This window comes from Lasiodiplodia theobromae, assembly GCF_012971845.1.
Source record: "Lasiodiplodia theobromae strain AM2As chromosome Unknown scaffold_13, whole genome shotgun sequence".
Classification (NCBI taxonomy): domain Eukaryota; kingdom Fungi; phylum Ascomycota; class Dothideomycetes; order Botryosphaeriales; family Botryosphaeriaceae; genus Lasiodiplodia; species Lasiodiplodia theobromae.
Window position 1 is genome coordinate 117,175 of NW_023336333.1, and position 26,811 is coordinate 143,985.

General features: G+C 52.3%; 9 protein-coding genes across 9 annotated transcripts; 5 read left to right on the plus strand and 4 right to left on the minus strand.

The window, feature by feature from the left end:
- Positions 1-274: 274 nt before the first annotated feature.
- LTHEOB_4817 (C6 transcription factor) lies at positions 275-2,695 on the minus strand (the record flags this gene model as incomplete). The annotated part of the gene is made up of 3 exons (XM_035513893.1): positions 275-489; positions 593-2,602; positions 2,665-2,695. 3 exons carry the CDS (start codon positions 2,693-2,695, stop codon positions 275-277), a joined length of 2,256 nt encoding a protein of 751 aa, XP_035374259.1.
- Positions 2,696-3,244: 549 nt separating this feature from the next.
- Positions 3,245-4,260, plus strand: LTHEOB_4818 (Fumarylacetoacetate hydrolase; the record flags this gene model as incomplete). Its single annotated transcript, XM_035513894.1, has 3 exons — positions 3,245-3,521; positions 3,594-4,100; positions 4,154-4,260. The coding sequence occupies 3 exons, from the start codon at positions 3,245-3,247 to the stop codon at positions 4,258-4,260; spliced, it is 891 nt and encodes a 296-aa protein (XP_035374260.1).
- Positions 4,261-4,758: 498 nt separating this feature from the next.
- On the minus strand, positions 4,759-6,391 carry LTHEOB_4819 (uncharacterized protein; the record flags this gene model as incomplete). The annotated part of the gene is made up of 6 exons (XM_035513895.1): positions 4,759-5,278; positions 5,327-5,405; positions 5,451-5,482; positions 5,540-6,051; positions 6,099-6,308; positions 6,359-6,391. 6 exons carry the CDS (start codon positions 6,389-6,391, stop codon positions 4,759-4,761), a joined length of 1,386 nt encoding a protein of 461 aa, XP_035374261.1.
- Positions 6,392-6,706: 315 nt separating this feature from the next.
- LTHEOB_4820 (Gentisate -dioxygenase protein) lies at positions 6,707-7,839 on the plus strand (the record flags this gene model as incomplete). Its single annotated transcript, XM_035513897.1, has 3 exons — positions 6,707-6,983; positions 7,039-7,473; positions 7,535-7,839. 3 exons carry the CDS (start codon positions 6,707-6,709, stop codon positions 7,837-7,839), a joined length of 1,017 nt encoding a protein of 338 aa, XP_035374262.1.
- Positions 7,840-8,511: 672 nt separating this feature from the next.
- Positions 8,512-9,562, plus strand: LTHEOB_4821 (Trans-anethole oxidase protein; the record flags this gene model as incomplete). The annotated part of the gene is made up of 2 exons (XM_035513898.1): positions 8,512-8,706; positions 8,762-9,562. 2 exons carry the CDS (start codon positions 8,512-8,514, stop codon positions 9,560-9,562), a joined length of 996 nt encoding a protein of 331 aa, XP_035374263.1.
- A 5,273-nt stretch (positions 9,563-14,835) lies between these two features.
- On the plus strand, positions 14,836-15,210 carry LTHEOB_4822 (uncharacterized protein; the record flags this gene model as incomplete). Its single annotated transcript, XM_035513899.1, has 3 exons — positions 14,836-14,949; positions 15,001-15,087; positions 15,142-15,210. 3 exons carry the CDS (start codon positions 14,836-14,838, stop codon positions 15,208-15,210), a joined length of 270 nt encoding a protein of 89 aa, XP_035374264.1.
- A 305-nt stretch (positions 15,211-15,515) lies between these two features.
- On the minus strand, positions 15,516-17,259 carry LTHEOB_4823 (MFS transporter; the record flags this gene model as incomplete). Its single annotated transcript, XM_035513900.1, has 5 exons — positions 15,516-15,773; positions 15,824-15,930; positions 15,990-16,667; positions 16,718-16,991; positions 17,047-17,259. The coding sequence occupies 5 exons, from the start codon at positions 17,257-17,259 to the stop codon at positions 15,516-15,518; spliced, it is 1,530 nt and encodes a 509-aa protein (XP_035374265.1).
- A 4,813-nt stretch (positions 17,260-22,072) lies between these two features.
- On the plus strand, positions 22,073-25,430 carry LTHEOB_4824 (Glucose-methanol-choline oxidoreductase; the record flags this gene model as incomplete). The annotated part of the gene is made up of 6 exons (XM_035513901.1): positions 22,073-22,474; positions 22,530-22,662; positions 22,710-23,207; positions 23,262-23,438; positions 23,488-23,583; positions 23,647-25,430. The coding sequence occupies 6 exons, from the start codon at positions 22,073-22,075 to the stop codon at positions 25,428-25,430; spliced, it is 3,090 nt and encodes a 1,029-aa protein (XP_035374266.1).
- A 255-nt stretch (positions 25,431-25,685) lies between these two features.
- On the minus strand, positions 25,686-26,811 carry LTHEOB_4825 (uncharacterized protein; the record flags this gene model as incomplete). The annotated part of the gene is made up of 2 exons (XM_035513902.1): positions 25,686-25,705; positions 25,758-26,811. 2 exons carry the CDS (start codon positions 26,809-26,811, stop codon positions 25,686-25,688), a joined length of 1,074 nt encoding a protein of 357 aa, XP_035374267.1.

Below are 26,811 nucleotides of genomic sequence, written 5' to 3' on the forward strand. Positions count from 1 at the left end.
ACTCTGCCCCTCGGGGAACGGCATTCAATTTCGCGCGGCTATGGTTAAGCTCGCCATTGGCTAGTAAGAAAGAACAGATGACGAAAGATACAGTTAAACCTAGACTATGCGGAACCAAGAAACAAACCGGAGGACTCCTATCATTATCTTTTCTTGTAATATTACAAGCCTACATGCTGATAAAAATTCGTTTTGAGGGATCGGATCTCTCGGCACCCGCTATAGCGTTAGAGGCAGCAGCGAAGGCGAGCTTGGGGATCCGGTGCCGGCAGTATTACGCAAAAAACATGTTCAATATCTCAGTGTCCATATCCGTTAAGAACTCGCCCAGCTCAACGCCTGCCGGCGACGTCCCAAATGGACCGAACGGATTGCTGAGATCAGGAATCGCACCGTTCCCGAATGCATTTGCGGAACCATTAGCCCCGGGACCAGTCGGTGGAGACAGCAAGCTCGAAACCGCCTCCACGGCCGGCTCTTTGGACACGACTGTAACCCATACGGTCAGTAAATGTATGCAAAGCATCAAACGCTCAATAACAAGGAAGTAATGGAGAGCACAGTGAGTTACGCAAGAAGGAAAGCCACTCACAAACACTATTCAAAACCGCCACCAACCCACCCAAGTGATTCCGGCACTTATCCACCATCCGATTCCCCCTATCCAGCACCGCCAACGCCTCGATGGCCGCGTCCAACGCGTCCCTCGCCTCCGCATCCTCGCACGCAAACGCGAAGCCCTGCCCGGGCACCGCCTCGCCACTACAACTACCACTGCGCCGGACGATCAACGCCGCGCAGATGACCAGCGCCGCGTTGAACGTGTAGTACAGCGTGAACCACCACGCGCCCAGCGCCTGCGGAGCAGAGCGCAGCGTCGTGCGCACGATGGTGATGATGGACAGTGCCGACTCGAGGCAGCAGTTGAGGTTGTATGCGCCGACTTGCTTGAGCAAGAGGTCTGGGGGATGGTGTGGGGCGTTGGCTGCTACTGAGTCGAGGATGGTGGTCAGGATGGGGCGGTGCACGAGAATGCGGAGGTTGAGGAAGCGGAGGATGAGAACGGTGGCCGCACGGGTGTGGATGAGGTTTGTGGTCGGCAGAGGGGAGGCGGGTGTGGTGGTGTTGGGTGGGGATTTGGGTTCATGGTAATGTAAATCAGCAGGGAGGCTGCTCTTCCAGTCCTGCAGCTGCGTTTCGAGTGCGAAGACGTGGTGGACGGTTTTGGTGATGGGAACGGGGCCAGTGGAATAGCCAAGGTTGGAGTCGTAGCAGCGGGTTATGGTTTGGTTCAGGATACTGTACAAGGAGATAGTGGCCTTGAAGAACATAAGGCTGATGGCTTTCGAGTGGTGGTCAACAACGCCAGCGGTGTTGCTCAACGGGGGCTCGGGTGCGGGGAGGTCTATTTTGATGTACTCCTCTGGGATCGATGGCGGGCGACCGAACGTCATGCTTAGAGTCCGGTCGAGCAGAATGCATCCGTACCAAGTCCGCTTTCTGAACTCTTTCTCGATTGGCGTGAATGCTGCGGACGCATTTTGGCAGTGCAAACCCAGCTGAAGTGCACCTTTGACCGCAACACCATGCACCATCCACGTCTGCAGCGATTTATGGGAGCCTTGAAGATACTGGCTGGTGAGGAGCTGCAGCTGCACCGTCTCGAGATTTGACGCTCGGAACATCTGTTCCTTGCACAGCGAAATGGAACGGCGGAAGAAGACGTCAGAATCCTTCTGCCGCGTGACGAAGGACGATTCTTGGCCGTGTGAGGTGCTTATCGCAAAAGCGAGCATTACGTTCAGTAAAGACAGCCATGTCTTCTGAACTGAACTTGGCCCTTTACGCTTCATCTCCTCATATTTCTGGCGGAACGTCTCCTCATGGATGTAAGGGAATAGAATGCCGGTGTTTGAGAAGTACATGTTCATCAGCCTACGCACATCCTCATCGGGAGGTAAGGTGAAAGTATTCTCTCTCCCCCCATTGGCAGTGGCGGCCGAAAAACGGGAGGGGCCCGAGCTTGTGGGAGGAGATGCCCTCCTGGACGTCCTGACCATTTCACCCTCCAGGTGAGACGGTATGGATGATACCGTGTCGGCCCGTCCCGCAGGCGATATGCGCGCCAACGCGGGGCCAAGGTGCCGCATGAAAGCGATGTTGGATGACGGGCCGAGGAAGGCGGAATCCTCTTCATCGGCAAAGCTGATGGAGCCGATCCCGTCTGTTGCGCCTTCGGCTTCATCGCTGCGGTGCTCGAACTGGAAGGTAATGAGTGGCGTTGTGGTCCTCTGATCCGACGTCTCGGTACCTGTGCCTCCTTCATCCTCCTCTGGCGCCGTGGCCTGGGGAGGTGCCGCATTGGTGCTGCTATTCGAAGGACTAAGGAGCGGTCTGCTACCGATATGGTCCCCGTGGAGCTCGCCATTAGCGGCGGCGAAGAGGCGGGCCTCAACACGCTCAAGCCGGGATTCCAGATCAGAAAGGTACTCCTTGCCGACTATGACGTTGGACGACGATGCTGACTGGACATAGCTGCACTCAAAGCCGAGAGCCGTACAGCTGGAGCACTTGGGCCGCTTGCCGTCACACTGTTGATCCCCTGATTAGCGAACCGGGGCATTGGAGGACGGAGATGATCGGACAACACCGAGGCACACTTACCCGCGATTTCCTGGAACGGCATGTGGAGCATGCTAGGGAAATTCTGCGGCGCTTGCTGCGCTCTGGGTCCGAGTCCCCATCGGCATCTGTCGCCCGACGTGGAGGCATCGTCCGCTCGGAGGAGGTGTGGGGGAATGTGTGGGCGGAAATTTGCACGGAAGAAGGGCCGGGTAAGGAAAGGTAGGGGCTGGTTCGGCCGTTTGTTGTCGGGGAAGGGCGGCTGTCACGCCAGATCGCCAGGTCAGTGGACTGCGGCGAAAGCTTTTGGGAGACGCCCCGATTAGGCCGGAAAGGTCTTTATCGACGGTGGTGGATTTGAGGGCTATGGAATTGGTTACGTGCAAATTGTGGCTCAGTAGGTCGATGGCGGGCTGTGAAAACCGTGTTCAGAAAGAGGTGGTCCGCTTTGGCTTCACCGGGGAAAGAACGGTAAGTCACGTGTGGCCCGGATGCTCTCATCGGCAACCGAACGCACGTCAGTCTTGGGATCCAACATCTTTAACTTTTTATCGAGAAATCAGACCTGAACATTCACCCGTTGAATAATCACCTTCTGAGAGTTGCAAAAAAAAAATTGAAGATGAAGACTGCATGGCAAAGACTGATCCGCTTCGTCGCAACTGACGGACGAACACTTTACGGCGAACCAATCTTATCGAATCCAGATTTCGATCTCGGAAACACTACGCGAGAGACGGGCCTCAAGGCCAAAGTCATCTCAGGCACCGATCTTTACGACACCACCGGTGCCACCAAAGTCACTGAAGAGACCGTCACTGTCCAAAAGCTGCTCGGCCCTCTGTCTCAAGAAGATGTGCCCATCGTGCGCTGCATTGGGCTGAACTACAAGACCCACAGTAAGTATCCCTACGTGTCTCCGCACGTGATCTATTACCGCCTTGCATCACAGTTTTAACACCGAAGAACAGTCAAGGAAGCAGGCCGCTCGCCCCCTCCCTTTCCCTCCCTCTTCTTCAAACCCAACACCTCCATTCACGACCATGATGCCGACGTTGTCATCCCGAAGATTGCTCAGGATGATCAGGCCGACTATGAGGGCGAACTGTGCGTTGTGATTGGCAAGGACGCCAAGGACGTATCAGAATCCGAGGCCCTTGATTACGTTGCAGCTTACACCGCTGGCAACGACATCTCGTCGCGCAAGTTGCAACGCAATCCCGAGTTTGCTGGAAGAGTCCCACAGTGGAGCTTCTCCAAGGGGTTTGATACCTATGCCCCGCTTGGTCCTGCACTGGTTTCAGCGGCTGTCATCAGAGAACCAGAGAGGTTGAAGTTGAAGACCGTTGTGGATGGGGAGCTGAGACAGGATACGGAGTTGGCTGACCTACTGTTCACGGTGCCGTATATTATTTCGTACCTCTCGAGCGGAACGACGTTGAAGAAGGGGACTGTGATCATGACCGGGACACCTGGAGGTGAGTGGATTCTAACGCATCATGAGTCTCAGGTTGCTAATGTGCACTGGCAGGAGTTGGTGCCGGGATGAATCCACCCAAGTACCTCGTACCGGGTACGAAGATGGAGGTAAACATCTCGGAAATTGGCACGCTAAGGAATGGTGTCAAGTTTGCATAGAGGGAGTGCCAAGTCTCACTGGCAGGCATGCAAGTTATTTAGCCTGAACCAAATATCTCCTGGATCTTTCAATGCACTAGATAGTCAAACTTCCTCCAATGATTTACCTACGAGAAAAGCCGCTGCATTCTAAGGTGAACACTGCTATGCTTCGAACGTGGACCTGTGCTTTCGTGTATGAAGTTTATATGCAGGTGTAATCTTCATCAACAGATAGCTGGAAAACGTGAGGCATTTTTTGGACCTGCCTGCCGACTTGGTCCGGGAATCACAATCAACAACTTCAACTTCTCAACAAGACAATCAAGATTACGACATCATTATATTCAACAGTTAGCGGAATAGGCGCTCAGATGCAGCAACTTGTCTTTTATCCTTCTTATCACTCTTGTCATGTTCCTGTGAATTTCAGGAGCACTTTGCGGTAGGGTGATAGTGAAACGGAGACCGAGGCATCTGACATTTGATCTGGGCTGCTAAACTATCCAAAACTAAAGGCTACTTATAAACAGAACCTCCGTTCACGCTTCCGTTGGTCTGGTGTGAAGCTTTCCAAGCTTTGCGAATGGCATCTTCGGCATCATACCCATAACACCATGCCTGCGTAGCGGGGTCACTCCACTGATTTGCGCTTTCAGAAAAGATCCTCCCTTCGACCTCTGCTCTCATGCTCTCGTCTCGAGCACGTTGCTTTGGACCATCTGGAAAATGCCAAATCACTCCGTTCAAGAGGCTTGCCGTCTGCATATCTCCAGCGCGCTTCATTCTCTCCTTCTCGAAACATTTCAGGGCATTGGGCACCTGCTTTCTGTTGTTGATGAGGCTCAGTGCTTCTGCAATTGCTGCGGCATCCTCAACTGCCATTGCAGCACCTTGAGACATGTATGGCAGCATTGCATGAGCGGCATCGCCAAGGATCAGAAGCTTGTTCGAAGGTGCGATCCACGTTGGCAGCTTGGTCCCACTCATCAACGGCCACTTGAGGGTCTTGTCGATAAGGCCGATCACCTTGGTCAATCTGGTATCATCAGCGGTGTGCTTGAGCAACATCAGAGCATCACTATACCTTGGGTCCCACCCCTCAAACTGGGCGCGCATGTCTTTCAGTACCCTGTCCGACTCCCATATCGCGGCATCTGGTGAGTCTGGATGGGAAAGCACCATATTGAATGTCTTTCCTCCAGCAATACAATATGTCATGCAGTGCCTGTCTTCTCCAATCCTTCAAGTACGACGGGAATCAGCCATTGTTTCTCCTAAAATCATCCTGGGAGCTCACCAGATGTTGATACCGGGCCTTGCAAGGATCGAAGCAAGATCGGGATCGCTCTGCATCTTTTCCACGGGAACAGTTGCACGGTACGCAGCGAACCTCGTCTTCTGTGCTGGCATATCTTCTCCTCCCAGAACCACTTTTCTTGCTGTTGAGCGGACCCCATCCGCTGCAATGACAAGATCCGCGGTAAAGAGCTCACCATTGTCCGTCTCTACAGATGGAGTATTTGGATCGTACTTCACAACACTTTTGTTAATGAGGATCTTTGCTCCACTTTGCTCTGCGAGTTTGTGCAGCGCGTCGTGGAGGTGAGCCCGATGGATGACGTAGTACGGAGCGTCAAAATTGTCTTCGAACTCGGGTTTGAGTTTGGTAAACCCAATGCTCTCTCCGCTTTGCCACCTCCGAAAGGTGATACTCTCAGGCGCGATGACCTTATCCTGAAGAAAGGGCTGAATCCCCCATGAGAGGAGGAGACGAGCGGAGTTCGGGGGTACCTGTATACCTGCCCCAACCTGCGAACGTGAGCATGTTGCAGTGAATGGGGGTAAAGTTTTATTACTTCACCGAGCTCTGCTGCCCTCTCCAGGACGGTCACAGAATGTCCGCGTCTGCCGAGCGCAACTGCCGTGGCCAGGCCGCCCAACCCTGCACCAACAACAAGAATATTCAGCTTCAGGCCGTCGTTTTTGGGCCCCGGAGCCGTGGCGTCGGAGAACGGAATCTTTGTGAGAAACGAGAGACAGTTTGTTGGGTAAGCAACATCCTCAATCTGGCAAGGTTAGCTCGATCGGGTTTGGTGAGACAGTTGCCATTCATTACCAGCTTTTCCAGTTCAGACATAGCGCTGTTCATCGTTGTTGACGCAATACGATTTCTAGAATGTCGGTCGTTCAAACAACGGAATCACCGGCAGCATTTATCAAAATGCTCCTTTTTAGATTTGCCGACTCCTGACCCGTCATGGATGTTGCCGCTTTCATGGTCCCGACATTTCCGTGCACTCCCCCCGCATCTCCCCGCAACGATCCGCGAGAGGACCCGCGCTGAACTTAATCAACTGCAGATCACCCCAACACGGTATACTTAGAGCAGATGGCCCGAGGCAGAAATCTTGCAACGTGCATCAATTAGCCACAGCAAGCAACACAACCACATCGTTATTTCACAATGTCTACTATTGTTGAGTCCGCTCAAACAACCACCACTATTTCGCCTGATAACAAGGCAACCAAGTATGAATCCCTCACTAAGGGAATGGAGTCTACCGCCACCCTGCCCCTATGGGAGCAGATGAAGAGGCTCAATCCTCCTGCGCCTGACCCACGCACCATCCCCTACATCTGGAAGTACGATGAGATCCGGCCGCTCCTCATCCAAGCAGGCGAACTCGTCACAGAGAAACAGGCCGAGAGAAGAGTCCTCATGCTCGTCAATCCCAAGCGCGGTAAGCCGTACTCTACAGTTCTCCCCCCGACGACATCACACTGACTCTGCAACAGAGGCGCCGTTCACAACGGACACGCTCTACGCCGGCCTGCAGCTGGTCATGCCGCACGAGACGGCACCAGCGCACCGGCACACAGCCTTCGCCATGCGCTTCGTCATCGAGGGGTCTGGCGGCTTCACCGCCGTGCACGGCCGGCGCGTGCCGATGCAGCGCGGCGACGTGATCCTGACGCCGACGTGGAACTGGCACGACCACGGCAACGGCGGCTCGCAGCCCATGATCTGGCTCGACGGCCTCGACCTGCCCAACTTCGTCCACTTCCCCGTCCACTTCGTCGAGCACTACAAGGACCCGCGGTACCCGGCCGAGGACATCGATACCGATGATTCGCCCATCGTGTTTCCGTGGGCGAAGATGAAGGGGAGGTTGGATGGGACGGCGGGCGAGTGGGTGGCTGTGCCGTATCTGAAGGAGGATGGGAGGGAAGGTATGTGGAAATCTGGTTCTAAATTGCGTCTCATGAGCTCTGTACTGATCGCTAGCTGCAGTGAGCCGCATCTTGGGTGGCTCGGCGGAGCGCCTCAACTCGGGTAGCACATCGCCTTCCAGACGTGAGACTTCTTCGGCGGTCTACCACGTCATCGAGGGTTCCGGATATTCGGAGATCAATGGGGAGATGATTGCCTGGAAGAGGGGTGACACATTCTGCATTCCGTCATGGTACCGGTACCAGCATTTTGCCTCCCCTGGCGAGACTGTCTATCTGTACCGGTTCGATGATAAGCCGATGCTGAAATCGTTGGGTTTCTACAGAACGGAGGAGATGGATGAGAATGCCCTGCTGTCTGACTGAAATGTAACTCCGAAGTGTTTTAGAGGAGCATGAATCACATCTCTCATGAATATGAAGTAGCTGTCATCCCATCTGTACGTCTCCAAATGATTTCATGAATGCATGAATGTATTGCCGAACTTCGTAAACTCGCTTCTTGGCCAGCTCATGAATGAAAGCGATCTTGTTGATTAAAACCTCCATGAACTGTGCCAGATATATCAGAGCACTTTGGAAGTGTCTACACTATGACAGAGGTTTCTCTTTCATGAAAAAAGAAAAGAATGCTTGGGTGAGGAGGGAAAGAACTTGCCTGTTGATTCCCCCAAGACCCGTATTTACCGATAGTGCATTGACTCACTGTACGAGGCAGCCTAAGATATCTACAAGATCACTAGCCGGTTCAGCCACACCCGTTGTAAATCGGTGAATCGGTCCAGTACGGAACCTGTGAGGGCCGAACGTGGGCCCGGATGGGGGATTCGGCCGAGACTGACCAATCAAATTCGCCGGGGTTGGATCGGGTCGGAAAAGGATGTCATTTTTTGTCAAGGCTATTGATTCAGATTTCATTGAGTATAAAACAGAAAAAAATGATTCAAGAAATTTGAATTTAGCGTTTCAGCCACATCATATTTCACCATACTGAATCCTTTCAGCCACGCTCCACAAATTCTGCAACTTCTGACAAAGATGCCGGCGTACCACTGGATCAACCGCGAAATCGAGAGCCTCGATCCTCACACGGACTACGAGCGTATCTACCGCCTATCTACTGGATATGGGCTCAACGACTTTGCGAACAATCTTATCTATGCTCTGACGTTTCCAAATTTTGTTGTTACCCCTCACGGAGCCGAGGTCGTGTGGAGGGACGATGGTGGCAAGGTCAGTGCTCAGAAGCACTTTCTTAAATTATGTCCTTCTGACGTGACGTAACAAGGTCCTCTCCAAAGCAACGCAGCGAGAAGAAGAGACGCAGAACAACAACGCCCTGTGGTGGTACTACGGCCCGAACGACCCTCGCACACAGAAGTCCATTGAAGGCATCAACAAGCTCCACAAATACTGGGCCAAGAAATACCCGGGACGCTTCTCCGACAATGAGGACTATGTGTACACCCTCGCATTCAGCGTGATTCTGGTGCACCGCTTGAGGTTGCGGCTCGGACTGCGCGGATGGTCTGAGAAGCAGAAGATTGCCGCACATCTCTTCTGGCAAGACATGGCCAAGTACTTCGTGACCGAAGAGGACAATCACCTCATTGGGTTTCCATCCGACTGGGACGCGACGGTGAAATACTGCGAAGAATTCGAAAACACGCCCCGTGAGGGCACCGAGCGCGGCCACCTCATCGCCGAAGCCATTTATAGCCAGTTTGGCTTCCGCTATTTCCCAAGGCCGCTGCACTGGCTTGGGCGTGCGATGCCTATTGCGTTGTCGCTGCCGTCAACGTTGAAGGTGCATAAAATTGACCCTATCAACCCGGTCCTGGAAGCGATTATCATTTGGGTGGTTGGGGCGATGTTTTGGATAATGGAAACGTTGCTACCGGACCCTGCTCCGGAGACGGCATGGTGGCCTAAAATGGAGAGTATGGAGCAGGGAGAGAAGGTGAGCCGTCAGAAAGAGCTGAGGCAGGTTGATCAAGCGTTCAAGCCCTTTTTCGCAAGCTCGCATGCGAACCATTGGCCGGGCTGCCCGTTTCATGCAGCAATGGGGAAGGCGGAGAAGTCTTCATAGTCAGGGGATGGAAAGTTCGACAAATTTGTAGTTTTAAGCGTAGGAAATTTGAATTTGTGTTCGTCATGTTGCCCAACATCTAAGCTAGCCCAAAACAATCTCTTTCCAGACTGCTCCCTCCGCCAATGCTTCCGAAAGATCATCCTTCCCAATCGACCCCACTGCAACGCGTTCATTCCAATCGCCATGCCGTTCAATGAGCATGGCCATATATTTCCAACCTTCTTCCTTGTCCTCTGCTCCCCATTCTGGTCGTTCGTCCCTCCCCTCACATAAAAGTATAAACTCATGCTCTCCTGGCACATGGGCTCGTTGCCAGTCCTCACTCACAAGCACGTGCCCAAGCTCTCGTCCGCTTTTACCGAATATCCCAAGGCGGCATCGCCACTTACTTGGAGTCATATGGGCTTCTGCATCTGCATCCGGTGATGAGTTGAGGTAGAAAGTCACAGATACTGTCCAAAACTGCAGGAACCCAGATCCAGGGTTTGGATTGAGGATATCTTTGCAATATTCGGGGGCATTGAGGAGCTTTCGGGGTGTTGGGGCCGTCTGGCTGCAGTCGAAAGGGAACCGGCTCTTGATTGGGCCACCATAGAAATTTCTTTGCCCAGACGGATTGGCATTGTTGTAGGTCCAGACCGGTACGCACTCGGTAGACTCTTGCCTTACGCGCTGGTACCAGATGATCCAAGTTCGGTGTTGCAATGCGTTCCGGACTTTTTTGATGTCGCGTGAGTACCAGTTCCACATATTCGGCCAGCCGCCTCCAATCCATCCTGACCATGACCAACTTGGTGCGCATTGACGACGTCTCACAGTGTTCGATGTCGCCCACAAGAGAAACCAATCGAAATAAGCTTCTGGGATCCCGTGGCACAAGTTTGTTTCGAGTTCCAGCGTGATGTACCTGGCAACTCCGGCGAACGCAGAGTAAATATCGGTCTCGAAAGAAAGATTCAACTCAGAATATGACTGAATGAGTCCCTCAAAGTTTCCGATATCATTTGAGCTCCTGTCTAGAGAAAGGATCTGAGTAGTCTCCGCATCCTCCAACACGACGTCTTCGCGGAGTTGATCTGTTCGTTGGCAGTTGAAAACTACCTGTCCGCCGATGAAGATGAGGTTTCTCCGGGAAAAAAGATGCTCTTGGAAGCTATTAACAGTAAGAAGGCTGCAGATGTGATGTTTTGCGGAACACTTACGTCCAGCTCCTTGTGTAGTAAGTGGAGCTACTGATGTAGTCATGGTGCGTTGGCTTGAAAGCCAGTCTGAAGCCAGGGGCGATTTGTTCGATAGGTTGGCGAAAGTTTCGCGTCCCTGGCCGCACTCCAGGTAATCCAGCATTAGCATCGTTACCTGTAGCTGCCAGGATTGTTATGAAAGATGCTCCGTATACGAGGTCCATTTTCCTGATTGCCTCTTCCTTGTTTCCGCTATCATCATCCTGAACAATGCACAGACTGTCCACCCACATGTATCGAAGCCCGATCTTCCTCGTCACTTGCATGGCATCTCGGATCGTCCATGGGATCTTTTCGTAGACTCCCGGCCTCGTGAGTCCACCGTGCTGTTCGAAACGGCCCACAGTGCTCTTTAAAGTGTGAAGGAAGTCGATTTGTCCCCAAACGTAACTCAAAGTCACGTACTTGGTCCTACCGACGTTGACCCCCCGTACTAAGCAATTGTCGATAACGTCGACCAGCCGGAACTCGGGAATGATGTCGACCGGGTGCTGGAGTTGGTGGTCTCGCATCTTGCTTTTGTTGCAGTCTTGCCCGTGGCCATTCTCGCAAATCGCGATCCACTTTCGAACCATTCTGAAGTCAATCTTGTCTTGCTGTATGGGCCTGGCCAAAAGGGTTGTTGACGGAACCGGAGAATCGTTGGCGAGGAGGGTAATTTCTGGGAAAAATGGCAACTGTTCACGCGCCGATACGCTTCCCCCTTCCAATTTGCGAGCGTATGGACACAGGTTGCGGATCTGAAGGATATTATCCCCATCTGGGCCGAGAATTGATCCATCAGTATGCGAATCCAGGGTCACCCACACCGGCTCCCCATTTTCAAAAGAGGGCAGTTTGGGTCCCCCAAGCGCTGTGATAATCAACCGACACAAAGGACAGTTACTCCTCTTCAACATATCTGCTACCAGCTCCTTCTCGATGAGAGGCGAATTCCACGCTTGGTCTTCATTTTGATCGACCACGAACTGTTTGGGACTGAGACTTAGACCTTTGCAAACATCGCAAAGTTCGTCTTCAGGCGATACAAGATTAGAAGGAACAGGTAAGAGGGGAAGAACCGTTGGAAGTTCATCAGATTCAGCTTTCAATTCCTCGTCATCGGACTGTGGATCAGATATTTTCGGAGGTGAGCTTTTCTCTTTCTTTGTCAAGAACTTGTTGATGAGATGACGAATATTCAAACAACAATGCATTTTTGAATCGGGGGTCGACTGTGTGCTGCAGAGGTTCACCGGGAGGGAAAGGGTGTTTGTCGATGAGGATGGCCTGCTAGGGGATCAAAATAGTGAAAATTTTTGAACTGCCAGCTCATGATCCCCAACTCACAGTGGGGACTTCCATTCAAAGTGCTGTGGCTGCAACCGTAGAGCTAAGAATAAACCGCGGATCCACCCATTGGCTTACAGTCTGTTCCCGAGCCGGGGCGGAGACTCTTTGCGGACCACCCAGCTGAACAACACATACTATGAGGCGTACTTACAGCAGCTAAATTTTTCCAGACAGGTTAAGCGGCCAGAAATGATTCCCTAAAAAAATAACATGTTCTACACGCTTAGCGACCGGTGGTATGGGTTCCATCCAATACGACTGAAGTGTGGGGATCTCTTATCTGTATGGGGGGCTTAATTCAGCCCGGGAACTCCGATTGGCTAGTTGGTCATAAAGAACTCCAGTCCCAAGCTTCAGACGAGCGGGGTCATATCCAGTAAAATGCTAGCTTTGACGATCAATTTTGCTGAAAGTACGACAGTCAGCTCCAATTAGGGGTTAATTCTACCGGCAGAGGGGTTCGCTGCCGGCATTGCCGGTACGTCTGGCAGTATTGCAAGTTCTGCTTAGGCAAGTATTAGAAGATTTGCAAGCACCACATTAAGCAAGACGCCCTAGGAAATATGTCCAGCAGCCCTTGCAGAAAGGGTAGGTGTGTCCTTTCCTACGATCGCGTCCTGCCCAATCGGGTAGTAGATAACAGCCACACGTACTGTATTGCCAGCAGCGCGAAACATCCAGGGGCAATGCCGCGGCAGAACCGGCACTGCCGCCCCCTGCTGCTGCCAGATATCACCCCTAGCCCCAATTAAACCAGGGCAGGATGCTAATTCTCTGTTGCGGAGAAGCTGATTTGGTGTCCTTCGCAGCCCTCAGCCTGCTCCGCGGACTCAACAACTATTAATCCGATTCATGTGACATTTCACGTGAAAACTTTCATCTGACCAGAAGTCTCAACTCCATTTCTGGTGGGGATGTAGAGATCAGCAGAGAAAATCATAAACATCTTCCATTTTCAAGACTACCGCCGGGCTCTCGAATGCTATGTACATCAATAACGCCATAATCATGCCCAACCTTCCGTTTCCGGAGAGTTTCGGTTTCGGTTTGGGCCGCTTGCATAGCGTATCCTTACTATTGCCTCGTGAAACAACCAAGACGACCCCGCTGGTTCTTCAATGCCAGACCACTGCAAAGGTAGCGACAATGAACTAACTCATATTGCTTTTCACCACAAATGCAAAGGAGCAGAAAGGATCCGATCACTATGCGCGAGATATCATTTCAGGACATGCTGTGCACGCACTGCACCGTGGTGGGGGCCCGCAACAGTGATCTGACGCTGTACAGCAGTCTCACTATCAGTCAACTGGTGCTTTCAATGGTTTTGGTGGGCAATACGGCCACCGATGGTTCTGCTGTACGACCCTTCAGATTTTACACGGCACTCCTGTTGAATTTCTCACAGCAGCCCGTGACCAAAGCGTTTAACGACTTGGAAGCACGAAAAATCTGAGCCTCTGAAAGCCATCTCGGCCAGAATTTTCAGCAAATCCTAGAAGTAGCGAATCAAGCTGGACTTTTGGGCTCCATTACCTCTCAATTGAATCTTAATATGTTCCTTTGCATCGGAGATTGCATGTCGCTGACGTGGGCAGCGGGCTGTGTTCCCATCTTAGCGCTGTTTATGAAGTCATGCATCGATCTGTTAAGGTAGATGTTGGCGTGCTTACTTGTGTACAAATCTAAAACAATCGCGCTTGTCAGAATCAAGGGATTCAAGTGCTGAGGAGAAGCTGAAATCAGCGATCTGAGAATTTTCATGAGCAAATGTGACAACCACGAGATGCGGTACTCTCTAAGCACTACCTAAGCACTACAAGAACAGGTGGAGCTAAATTATTACGCATCTTATGATCCCACGAAAGACCCAGTATCAAGCGTGCCTTTTTAGTCAGAAGGTAAAAGGCCCCCAGCAATGATTAAGTAGAAATGAATCAGGTACTTTATGATGCATGAGCCGTTTGGGTAGGAAGAGACATGTATCAAGAGCTTCATGCTGCAAACATGGCAACCACGGCTGGCTATGAAAAGCAAGTAATTTCGCTAGATTTGTTTTGACAGTGATACAGCTGCCAAATTCATGCGGTCGGCAAGTCGGAGGTTGGAAACGCCGTAAGGGCATTCAAATGTTGCACAGTGTTCAAACTGTAAGGCTGGGTCAAGGGATTCTGCATATTAGGGCGGATCATAATGCTGGGAGGCCTTCGAAGATCACTGCTCAATATTTATTAGCTTCGCGGAATTTGTGGTGGCTTAAACTGTAGTCATGCCGATGATAGACAAAGCGATTTTCAGCTATGTGGGGTAGTCAGCACAGGAACGCTTTTGAAGGAGCTTGTATCACAGTCATACCGGAGCAAACCGACGCCGGCCAGCCAATCGGAGGCGAGAGCGCAAAAGAGAGTGTGCGGGGGGCAATTGGCGAACGACGGTTCTGTGTCACTCCTCGTGGACGACACATCTGCCCTACCAGTAAGCTGGCAATGCATTTGCCACGGTCATTCACCGACGTCTTTCTTTGTGGGACATGTAGAAGGATTGAAGGCCTGATGGGAACAGACTGGCGGTCCGGTCGCCCTGGCCGCATGGAATAGCAGCAACAGGACGAATATATAAGATGGCAGAGATGGAGTTCTGAAGAGCATCAGCAAGTCGCCCTTTTCTCTTCCAAACAGTTCAATCCAATCAACAGACATGAAGACCCTCACCTACGTCTCTATCCTGCTTGCCGGCATGAGCTTTGCCTCAGCTGCCGCTGCACCGGCCCAGGACATTGATGGACTTGTTGCAAGAGCCAACCACAAGGGCGTCAGTTACAATCCTCAGTTTGCATCTCTCACAGGCTAATCAAGACTGTAGACTTGCAACAAGGAAAACCAGGTTTGCAACTACAAAGTCAATGGCGACAGTCGTCAGTGCAACTGCGGTGCGCCTACTGGGGGCCTTGTGAGTATTCACTGATTACTATTGGGGGTGGTTACGGCGGCTAATGCCCTACAGTGCAAGAAGACCGGAAACGAGTGCCACTGGAACACGAATGCGAACCCCAACAGGTGCAACTGCTCTTAGAGCAGTTAGTCGAGGCTTCGTGGAACGAGGTATCAGGCCATTTCTTTATGGTTCTGAACCGATTCCATGTGGCGGTGATCGCTTGATGGGAATGGGTCTTGACATTTTTCTTTTACAGCTGGCCAGCTTCGTTATCCATCTAGTCACTCGCTATGTACACTTTTCTTCCCATGACATAAGTGTACTGATCTTGATTCAAACCTTGAGCATTGAGTGTGAGTGGAGAGCGAGAGCACCGTCTCGGAGTGGCAATCATCATTCGGTACACTAAGATCTTACGTTCTCGGTCTCCCAATCAGGCTCACTTAAGTGATGTAACGGAACCCATTTTTCCGTGCCTCTCGCTCTTCTTCAGTAATTCCAGAAATTTCTGTAGCCGCTTCGCCAACCATGACCTCTCCAATAGAACGCGTGCCCCTTTCCAGATCTCGGTTCGCCTTCTGCAAGACTAATCGAATGAGTAATGCCATGAATATGCCAACCAGGGCGAAGGCCGAGTTGGCTGACATGGCCAGAGTGTACCGAGGGGCAGACTCGTCAGGATAGAGGTAAGAACTGAAGACCTGTTGATGTTAGTGTGTTATGATGAAAGAGGGTAGGGACAACGCCATACCTGGGAGGTGTTTCCAATCGCATTGACAAATGCAACAGCGGCAGCACGTTTAACACGGGGCCGGAGCATGGTCTTCTGTGTCCATGCAACCACGACAGCGTTGGAGCCTGCAGAGTAGCTTCAGTCAATAACGTTTGCCGTTGCATCTAAATAGACTGAGGCTTACCGTGTCCCCCAACAACCATGAGGATCATGGCAAAGTATCTGGCGCCCGTGTTCAAAGTTGCAGCGGCCACAACGAATCCAACAATGGCCATCGCAAGGGGCCACATGACGTGGAAGGAGGAGTTGTGAAAGTGGTCCGCGGACTTGTTGTTGAAAATCGTGACGGTTAGGGATATGATGTAAGGCGGAACGGTGAGAAGCAAAGTATTGACTTTGCTAAAACCGAGCGTCTCGACGACACTGGGAAAGAAGTTGGACGTAGCACTGGCGACTTGGATGCAAAGGAACATGAAGGCGAACAGGTAGAGACGCCAGTCGACAAAGGCCATCTTGAAGCCATAGCTCCAGGCCTCGTCATCCTCATCGACCTGTCCCGCATCACAGATCAGTCTCCATTCAGCGACGGCTCGCTCCGTTGGTGTGAGCCATTTGGTGTTGGAAGGCCAGTCTGGGAGGATGAGCATGGCGCACAAGGCGATGAAGACTGTGATGCTGCCCTCAATAATGAAGAGCCAGCGCCATGACTCCATTCCTCTCTTACCATCCAGACCATGCTGAATGCCAGCGCCAATGAGGCCGGAGAATGCACTTCCCAACTGAGAGCCAGAGAAGAGGATCGCACACCTGACTCCAAGCTCAGAGCGCCGGTACCATGACGAGATTAGAAACAGAGCACCAGCTGGATGCGGTGTCAGCCGGAGCCCAAGAAAAGGGGTAGGTGCAACGTACGGTAGAACGCGGCTTCAACAACTCCGAGGAAAAATCGGCACGCGTAAAGACCACCAACACCCTTGACAACTCCTGTGCAGCATGAAAGTATTCCCCAGATAGCCATTACGGTCGGAATGTAGATCGATGGTCGAAGTTGTGTGAGGAAGATGTTCGATGGTATCTGCATGGACACGTAGCCGGCGAATAGGACAGCCACTGCGGTCGAATACTGGGTAGAAGACAGCTCCAAGCTCTCCTTGATGCCCGACACTTTGGCTGCGGCAATGTTGTTCTGCAATAAGCAATTAGCAATGGTGAGCCACTCGCAAGCCTCATCCGGAACCTACTCTATCCAAATAATTCATGATGAAGATGACCCAGACCGTCAGCAAAAGTCTTACATCAAGCTTTTTCTTGACCGAAGCTTCAGCTGCTGCAAAGTCTTCTGGGCTTAATGCTTGAGCTAAAGCAAGTCGGTTGGTGTTCGGATCTTGCACGATACTCCCGACCCCCTTGTCACTGACAGAGACTTGCTCTGAAGGTTTGTTGTCGTCTCCCATGGCGGCGTAGGTAGGAGAATAGAATGTCTTGCAACAGAGCAAAATAAGAGAAAGAGTTGGCCTGAATGCTTCTTCCATCAAAAAGACTGCCCAGATGCCGAGATTTATACGTGCACACAAGCCGAGCTGGTCCTGCACACAAGCTTTGCGGGGTGGTCCCGCTATTGAGCGGGGGGTTCCACACAGGCCCAGATTGTGTGGGGGAAGGATTCCTCGGTTCACCGTCTTTCATCACAAGCCCCTCTGCGGTGTGTCAATGCTGGTCTCGGAGCGGGGCCGCTTCCGAGGAATTAGCTCTCGTAGACCGCCTGAGCTTGGCTTGAGACTGATACTGGTTCCAGAATCCAGAGCGGGATGTGTCCGTTCGTGAGAGTGGTGTCTGCTGTGGACGAAAGGCGGAACTATTATTACAGCTTTGCAGTGAATGATTGTGTCGATGCATTCAGTAATGCATTTCCTGATGTCACTCGGTGGTATTTCGACAAACCATTCACGCAGTCCTCACCGTCGCTCCCCTCATGCTGATGGTGATCTCAGATTATATGCGTTAATTATTACTGTTGTTATTGCCTTGTAAGATACATATGAATTACGATTCCATCTACATATGTCTTTACACAAAATCGTACAGATCACATGGGTTTTCCACCCAAAGCGCTTTCCACTCATCATCCGACAGCCATGTGCTAAGAGATTCAACCCAGCGCCCGTCATCCACTTTAAGAAAGGGCTCTGTGTCTTCAGGATTTCTTCCAACGCGGTCTTTGTGCCTCTGCGTGTGTGGCCAATCACTTCCCCAAACAACTCGCCGGGGGTTTGCATCCACAATGCGACGAACAATGGGCTTCAGCTCCTGAAACATCGGGGCGTCATCCGAGCATCGGTACGGAGCAGAGATCTTCATCCACGTGTTCCCTTCTCTCAACGCCTGGAGCAGCTCCGAAAATCCCTCTTCTTCCTCGCTGGTCCACGGAGCTCCGTGCTCCCTGAGGCTGGCGCATTCGAGAGACGCGAGGTGATCCACAACCAGTGGCCGTTTCAGGGACGCCCCGATTTCTCTGAGCCGTGGCCAAAAGTCCAAGCGAGGCTGTTGGATCTGGATGCTCCAAACCTTCCCTCCCTGTGCCCTTCGCCCGCGTTCTCCAAGCCACGCGGACAGGCGCTCGTCTGTTTTGAGGATCAGGTCCGCTTGCCTTTCCACATCTTGCGTCGCGCGGTGCCGAAAGAAGTCAAGTCGAACGGACCGTACGCCGGCGGCGTGATAGGAATCCAGCAGGTCGTCCGTCACCGTTTCCAGGTCAAGCACGCAAATGCCGCGAGCTACTGCCGTAGCGCTTTGCTTATTCCATTCGGCGATGAAGTGGAGCAGGGAGTTGCAGTCTGCTCCATAAGACAGCCCGTGGGCGATGCACACGCACTGAACGCCGATGCTTTCCTCGAAAGCCTTGAGTTGCTGCAGAGTTGCCGGAGCCGGAGTAAAGTGTCTTCCTTCGGCTAATGGGAACTTGGACGTTTCGAACACATGCAAGTGTGTATCCCATGCGCCTGGTGGCACGGGTTTTGGCGGGAATGGGAATTGTTGACGAGACATGAGCAGAAAAAGGGGGGGGGGGGGGGGGGGGTTTCCCTTTGGTATGAATTTTGGATGTTGAAAATGGAAACAATGGGTTTTGCGTATATTTGCAACCGAGTCTTAAAATTTATGGGTGCAGGGGAGCGCTGATGTGCGGCCTCGGGGAATGTCCGCTAGTTGTCGGGGGGACTCCGATGGCCACCAAGCCTACACTACATACCTACGGCCGCGCGTTCCCGTCTCATGCGGGGGATCTGCGCTTAACATCCGTTCTAAGCCCCGCAATTCTGCAAAATAGGCATTTTCTGAGGCAATTTCGTAGTGCGCATAGACGTTACGCCTATATCAAGTCCCCACACTGACCAATCGATGCAAAACTACCACAGGCGGCCTTCTTAGCAAGCGCTTTTTATATCCATGCTTCTACGAGCGGTGTATAGATCATCCAGTAGACTCACTGTTGCATGTTTCGCAATGCACTATGGAAAACGACGCGTAGAGGAGCGGATGATCCAGGTCATTTACTTGGCCAAGTGAAGTATAAACGTTATTGAATATCTGTCTGGTCCTTATGGATATCGGAAGTAATCCTGGCACTTGGTATTTTAAACACAAGGCTGCCTGTATGGACGGAGATGTTCTCTTCATTTCAGTATCCGGTTCATTCACATGCATTCCCTCCTAACCCTTCTACAGGTAGGCAACGTAGCCGAAGACCAGGGCCACAAATTAAAAAACACCAAAGTAAAAGATACCTATATTTTTTTTTTTCACAAAAAAGCGACATATGTGGGCAGTTGAAGCCATCGTCCGGACATGTATGTATAATTATTAATATCACATTTATATCCGGACGATAGCTTCAACTACCCATGAAATTAACAAAAAAAGAGAAAAATAAAGTCAACCTTGGCCTCGGCTCCAATCCCTGTCCCATCCTCAACATCATCTACATGATTTACTTCACCGTGCTCTACCTTGGCTCCTTCTTGCAAAACTTAAACACCGGCAACGGCAATGCGTCCCGCAAACCGAACTCTCTGATCACTTTGACTCGGTATGCTGGCCGACATCGGCCGGAAAATCTCCACCGTTTGCGCCTAACTCCTTATAGGGTAAACGAAACGCTGAGAACCACGGTTCGCGAGCACGCCGCCGATGACCCTTTTCGCTTTGAAAACCCGCTCCTTGCCACGTGCGGTTGACGCGACTCTCGATCTGATCGGATCGGATTCAGGATTTTTTTCTTTTTCGTGATTAAGGCTTAGTGGAGTGCTTCAAGGTGGGGGAGAATAATATTGGCGGACCACGCTCCGGTGTGGGTGTTGGACGCGGGCGCAGATCAAGTTGATGGAGATGCAGGCTAGTTTTACGCACGGGAGAAGTAGGGCTGAGAAATGGAGGGCGTAAGCTAGTTTGGGGTTGGGATGGTTTTGCGGAGAAGATGCAATTACTGATTTTGGAAGGGGCAGGGTAGACGGGAGCCTTGAGATAAGAATATACCTGACAGATGCTGCAATTGATAAGCACTTGCATTCGATAGTCTGGTGGGGGCGTGGAGAGAAACTGTGAGAAAAATCGCCGACGGCGCGCTAGTGTGTAACGAACGATGAACGGCAACGGTCTTGCACAGATGCAACTTCGTCGGCAGTTGAATCCTTTGGTTCGGATGCTTGGAGTTTCCCATACACAAAATACAAAAGGCTTTCACTGAGTCATTCAGGATCTCGGCCGCCCCGGGTGGTGGCTTTTCTCCAGGCTCGACTGTTGGCTGATGCACGCCGGGTAGGGCCGTATAGGCCCCCCATCAGCTCAGATCTCACAAGCCCATATTTCTGCCTCTTTGCGTCTCGATCCAGCCACTTCTGATTTCGCTTACCAGCTTCGGCCCCGACAAATGCTTCATCAGCCACACAGAAAAAGCGTACGTGGCCGCCATGCCCTTTTAGCAGCCTCACTAGGCCCAAAGTGTACACCTTTCCGCATCTAAAGCTCGATACAGATGATTCTCCGGTTCTCATGTAGCACGATATGGCCCGACACGTACGAAACCATATTTTTGTCCCGCATGAGAGCTGAAAATCTCCTTGAGATTGGTTTGACAACGCATCGCCACACACTCTCTTCATGTCCACAACTTGGTGCCACGTCTGCGCCACGTGAAATCTTTGCTGCTGCTGAATGCACTCCTGATAACGGGAAATGCCACTTTTATATGGAACGGTCCGCCTCATACTAGTTGACCAACCCGATGAGGACCCTGCGAGCTTAGTTTACTACCATGGGTCACGATGCCTAGAATTATATAAATAATGCAGCCACCCAGACGACAGAGGTGAAAACCGAGTGCCTACACTGACATCTTTTTCTTATCTTCAAAGGTCCTACAGAAAAGCTCCAACCCTCACTGAGAGGGAGATTGGAGACCACCAACCATGGCACCGTTTTCTGACTTAGGTGGCTGGTTTGATCGACTGGGAGACAAAAAATTGGCCACCGCCGGAGTCCCAAAAGCTCTCGAATCCATTTCCGTTCTCTCGGAAAAAATAGCCATAGCAACGGACGCCGCACGGCCGAAATCCCGTTCTTCAGAAAAAGCCAATCACGATGCAAGAAGGAACTCCACGTCGAAACCCAAGTTCCCCCGGTTAAGCAGATCTGTGCACTTGATGCGCTCGGAGTATGACGTTGTCGTTATCGGATCTGGGTACGGCGGTGGTGTTGCGGCAAGCCGGATGGCAAGGGCAGGGAAGAGCGTTGCAGTGCTCGAGATGGGGAAAGAGAAATGGCGTGCGTACTTCAGTGAACGAGTTCATACTACAGCACACTGACGATGGGTAGCTGGCGAGTATCCAAGTACCCTGATGGAAGTGTTACCAGAATTCCATATCTCCGGAAGCACTGGTAGAGCGACGGCAACATGCAAGAGTGTTGCTGCCGGGAGCCCCACGGGAATGTACAATTTGGTTCTGGGCCAAGGGCAAAACGCCTTTGTTGGAAAAGGTGAGCAATACTTCCACCATTTTCAAGCTTATTTGATGCTGAGGGTATAGGTCTTGGTGGGACATCTCTCATCAACGCAAATGTTTACTTGGAGTGTGACAAACGCACCTTGGCGCTCTGTTCATGGCCAACTGAGCTCCGAAACGACGTGGGTGCTCTTGACCCTTGTGAGTATACTTAGCTCTCAACCCAGAAACGTGCATTGATCAATTTTCAGACTACAAACGTGCCTCGGAAATGCTACAGCCAACCCCTTATCCAGAAAATCTTCCTACACCGAAGAAGCTCTCCGTGCTTGAGAAGCAGGCTGAGGCTTTGGGCCAGAAGCACAACTTCTACCGTGTACCCCAAACTACGTTCTTCCGAGAGGGTTTGAACAACGCTGGTGTTCAAATGAAGGCCTCAACATGCAGCGGGCAAGACTGTACTGGGGTGAACGATGGCTCCAAGAACTCGGTTCTGATGAACTACATTCCAGATGCCTGGAGTTGGGGAGCGGAAATGTTTTGCGAGTGCGAAGTACGTTACATAAGCCGAGATCCAAAAGGTAATGGCTACATTATCTTCTTCGCCTGGCATGGCGCCGGAAGGGAAAAGTTTGAGGACAATTTCCACAGAAGCCTGATGTGGGTACGAGCCGTAAGTATTGATCATCTATTTATTTTGCCCGAATCACCACTAATCTCTCATGCAGAAGGAACTTTGCTTCCTTGGGGCTGGTTCTTTGGGAACAACAGAGATTCTCCTCCGTTCCCGAGATCATGGTTTGCAGGTATCACGTATGGTAGGGCAAAAGCTCTCTGGAAACGGGGATATCTTATCCTTTGGTGAGTCAATCAAGATGCTCAAACTCATCGGTACTGACACGGTCAAGGATATGACACAGATGAGGTTGTGAACGGTATCGGCCGTGCGAAGCCTTCAACAGAACAACCATCCGGCCCGACAATTACCGGAATCATTGACAACAGAGACGCAATCAGCTCTCCAAACGTCCTCGATGGTTACATTATGCAGGAAGGTGCCATCCCAGAAGCACTTGCACCTCTGATACAGTCCATGCTGGAGATACTGCCCGGGAAGCAACAGCCGGAAAGATTGAATGCTAAGGACCAGCTCCAACACCTAATGTCGAAAGCTGAAGCTAGATTCCTTGGCCCGTACTCCAAAGGCGGTTCCGTCAATAAGACCCAGGTCTACCTCATCATGTCTCATGACAGCAACGAAGCGATTTTGTCTCTCGACAATGATAAGCCACAGTTGCAATTCGTGGGAGTTGGGCGCACAGAGAGCGTAAAGAAGCTGAATGCTGTTCTTGCAAAGGCAACCCATGCTATTGGCGGCACGCTTGTCAATACTCCCTTCCATTCCGGTATGAGAAATGGAATCCCCTTCCTACAGTGATTGTACTGACAGCCTTGAGTAGTATTAAACAAACAAGAACAGATTACGGTTCATCCCCTCGGTGGTGCCGTGATGAGCTCCGACGGTACCGGCAGACGTGGCGCCACCAATCACCTGGGTCAGGTTTTCAGTGGTGAGGGTTCGGAAGTTCATGATGGTCTCGTCTGTGTTGACGGAGCCGTGGTTCCAACTTCCCTTGGTAAGAGGTGTTCTCCATAATACATACATATTGAATGCTAACATCCCAGGCGTTAACCCTTTTGCCACCATCACCGCCCTCGCTGAGAGGTCCGTGGACCTCATCGCGCATCAAAGAGGCTTGTGCATTGATTGGACAAGAAATGGTAGGCTTGATCTATTCGGCAAACCTGCTAAATCATTTCCACCTCCCCGGGATCTTGCTGCAGCCCACAGGACCATGCAGATAGCAGCGGCCACGGGTGGCGTACAGTTCACTGAGATCATGGAAGGCCATATCCACGTCGGTAATGATCTCGATGACTTTGTCAGTGCTGAAAAGACTGCGCAAAGCTCGTCAAGCTCGGGCTTGCTGTATTTGAGTGTTTCGTCTCCCAGAAGAAGGAACAATATGCAGAACCAGGATGCCGTCGCCACCGGGACGCTCTCCTGCAGAGCGCTGTCCAAGGATCCTCTTCTAGTAAGAGGCAAAGTAGAATTCTTTTCTGCAGACAAATCAGTTTCTGAAGGCAGCAATCTGGTCTACAACCTAACTGTTCAGAGCACCGATGGCAGCACATACCATATGCATGGCAAGAAGGACCTCACACCGGAGATGGCCTTTTCCATCACTTCGACGTGGAGAGCCACAACAGTGCTGCGTACCACAATCACCCACCCCGACGGCTCCCTGGCCGCCAAAGGAATCCTGCGCATACCGTGGCGCAACTTCGCCTCGGAGCTGAAGACGCTGTCGGCCCTCCCGAACGGCAGCCTCCTCGACCGCGCCTCAACCGTCGCCGACTTCGTCGGCAACTTCGCCCAAAACACGGCCTCCTTCTACCTAGGGCCGCTCGGCAAACTCCAACTCTCCCAACCCAAAGTGGACATGTTCGACAGCCCTCCACCCAAGCCCGCGCCCATCAGCACCGTCGAGCTCACCGCCCGCGACGGAGTCACCAGCACGCTCCGCACCTGGGCCGCGACGACCACGCCCACCCGCCGCAAACACCGCATCCTCATGGTCCCCGGCGCCTCCGTCACGCACGAAATCTTCGCGCTGCCGACCGTGCCCACCAACGCCGTCGACTACTTCACCTCGCTCGGCCACACCGTGTCCATCGTCTCGCACCGCTTCGCCGCGACGCCCATCTGCGCGCAGGGCGGAACCGTCTACGAAGCGCGCCTGGACGTCCTCGCCGCCCTCGAGTACCTACGCACTTTCGCCGCCGACGCAGAAAACAACGAGAAGATCTACGTCATCGCGCACTGCATGGGCTCCGTCTCCACCGCCATCGGCCTGCTCGACGGGACCATCCCGGCGGCCTGGCTCGCCGGCCTCACCTGCACGCAAGTCTTCGCGCACCTCGTCTTCGGGCGCTGGAACACGCTGAAGGCCGACACGCCGTGCCTACCGAAAATCTACGCTGCGGCGGCAGGCAGCGAGTGGTTCCCGATGACGGCGGCCGAGGGCGCGGACAACAACAGGGCGGCGTCAGCAGCGGTGCAGGGCGCCATCGACCAGGCGCTGCGCTTCTACCCGGTCGAGCGTAAGGCCGAGGTGTGCCGCAGCGCCGTGTGCCACCGCTTCAGCCTGACGTACGGGCGGTGCTGGGAGCACGCGAACCTGAACCGCGCGACGCACGAGCGGCTGGGCGAGTTGCTGGGCGGCGTGCACATGCGGATGCTGACGCAGACGATGGCGATGGGGAGGGCCGGGCATGTGCTGGATGGGGAGGGAGGCGATACCGTCGCGACCGAGGGAGGGTGGGAGCGGTTGAGGGGGCTGCCGATCCTGTTCGTCAGCGGCGGCTCGAATGTCGTGTACGATCCGGAGAGCACGTTCGTGACGTACGATGCGCTGAGGAGGCGGTTTGGACCGGATTTGTATTCGAGGAGGGTGGTGCAGGGTTATGGACATCTGGATACGTGGATGGGGAAGGATTCGGCGAGGGACGTGTTTCCTGCGATGAGGGAGCACTTGGAATGGTGTGAGGATGGCGTGCGGAAGTAATACCTGCGTGGGTTGGGTCGGTTAAGGGATAAATGGTGGCGTTTTGGGAGTCAATTTCAAGATACCTGGATGTGTTATAAAATTAATAGTTCTGTAGAGGGACTTGGCATCCCTGCAATGGCAATGATCGCGATCACATTTACGGTGGAGTACCTGATTCCACTGTCTCCCCTTTGTGCTAACTAACGCCATCGACATGTCATGCATCCGATACGTAGAAGGAAAAGGCTAAAAAGAGTATTCTACCTAATCTTTCTACACTCCTGAAAGTAGGTCTAGTGCTGTGTCAGTCTCTAAGTCTCATATACGTACAACTGTCTCTCATACACTCCGGCGGCAGCATGTGGATGTTCGTTTCCTTGTTCCGCTGAAGTTCCTCCGGGGAAATGTCGAAAAGACCTTCCTGTAGGCAGATATTGATCCTTTTCAAGATAGACTTAAACTCTCTCTGCTTGCCAACGGACCGTTTCAGCTCCGACAAGAGGTAGACAACGAGCGCATTGCGTCCGAACTTCTTGCACTTCTTGACGTACACATCATACTTCTTCATGCGATCTGGACATCCGCTGCTCATGAGATCTCCATCTCCCCAGCCAGGCATGACATTTTCGCGCGGTAGCGCTGGGATATCGTTGGGGTTGTTGCTCTGATAGAACCTCTGCAGGACAGGAAACCAGAATTTGGTGTAGATGATAGGGCCGAGATAGACCTCTTCTTCATCTCCATTGGCCATGGCGCGTAGCTCATGGTTCTCTGGCATATTCTCGATACGACCGTGGGTGTTCTGGTATTCCTTCCTACCTTGACGAATAGTAGGAGGTCGCGTATCCAGGATCTCGGCGAAGATGGGGGAGAGTGACTTGAGATTTTGGATTTCCGCAAAAGACTTGATGATCTGCGGATGTGCGTGGGCATCAAGGCGAGCGGGGGTCATCCACGCCGGCCCTTTTCCATGCTTGTACTCCCGCGCCCAGGAATCGAGATCGTCCTTCCGTGGATGAAGATGCTTTGGGCCCACGGAGACGTTGTCCTTCGCACGCCAGAATCTTGCACAGGCCTTGACAAGGAGCCAGTCAAACCTGTGGGGATCTCCGTTCGCGTTCCCATTCAATTCCCAGCCAATGACCTGGTGGAATTTTGTGATATACCCTGCAGCTCTTGCGAGACTGAACTTGTTGATCTCTCCGGCAGCCTCAGGAAACGCTTGCTGGAATTGGCGAACCAAGGGCTCGCTCCATTGCTTCTTTTCCAAGAACTTCCGAGGAATGGCGTCTAGTTCTTCCTGGATAACGGGAACGCCGCCGAGGCCCTTGACCAAACTGGTGTCCTTGACAACAAAGAGTCTCTGTAATTGCTGCGTCAAGGAACATCTTCGCGCCAT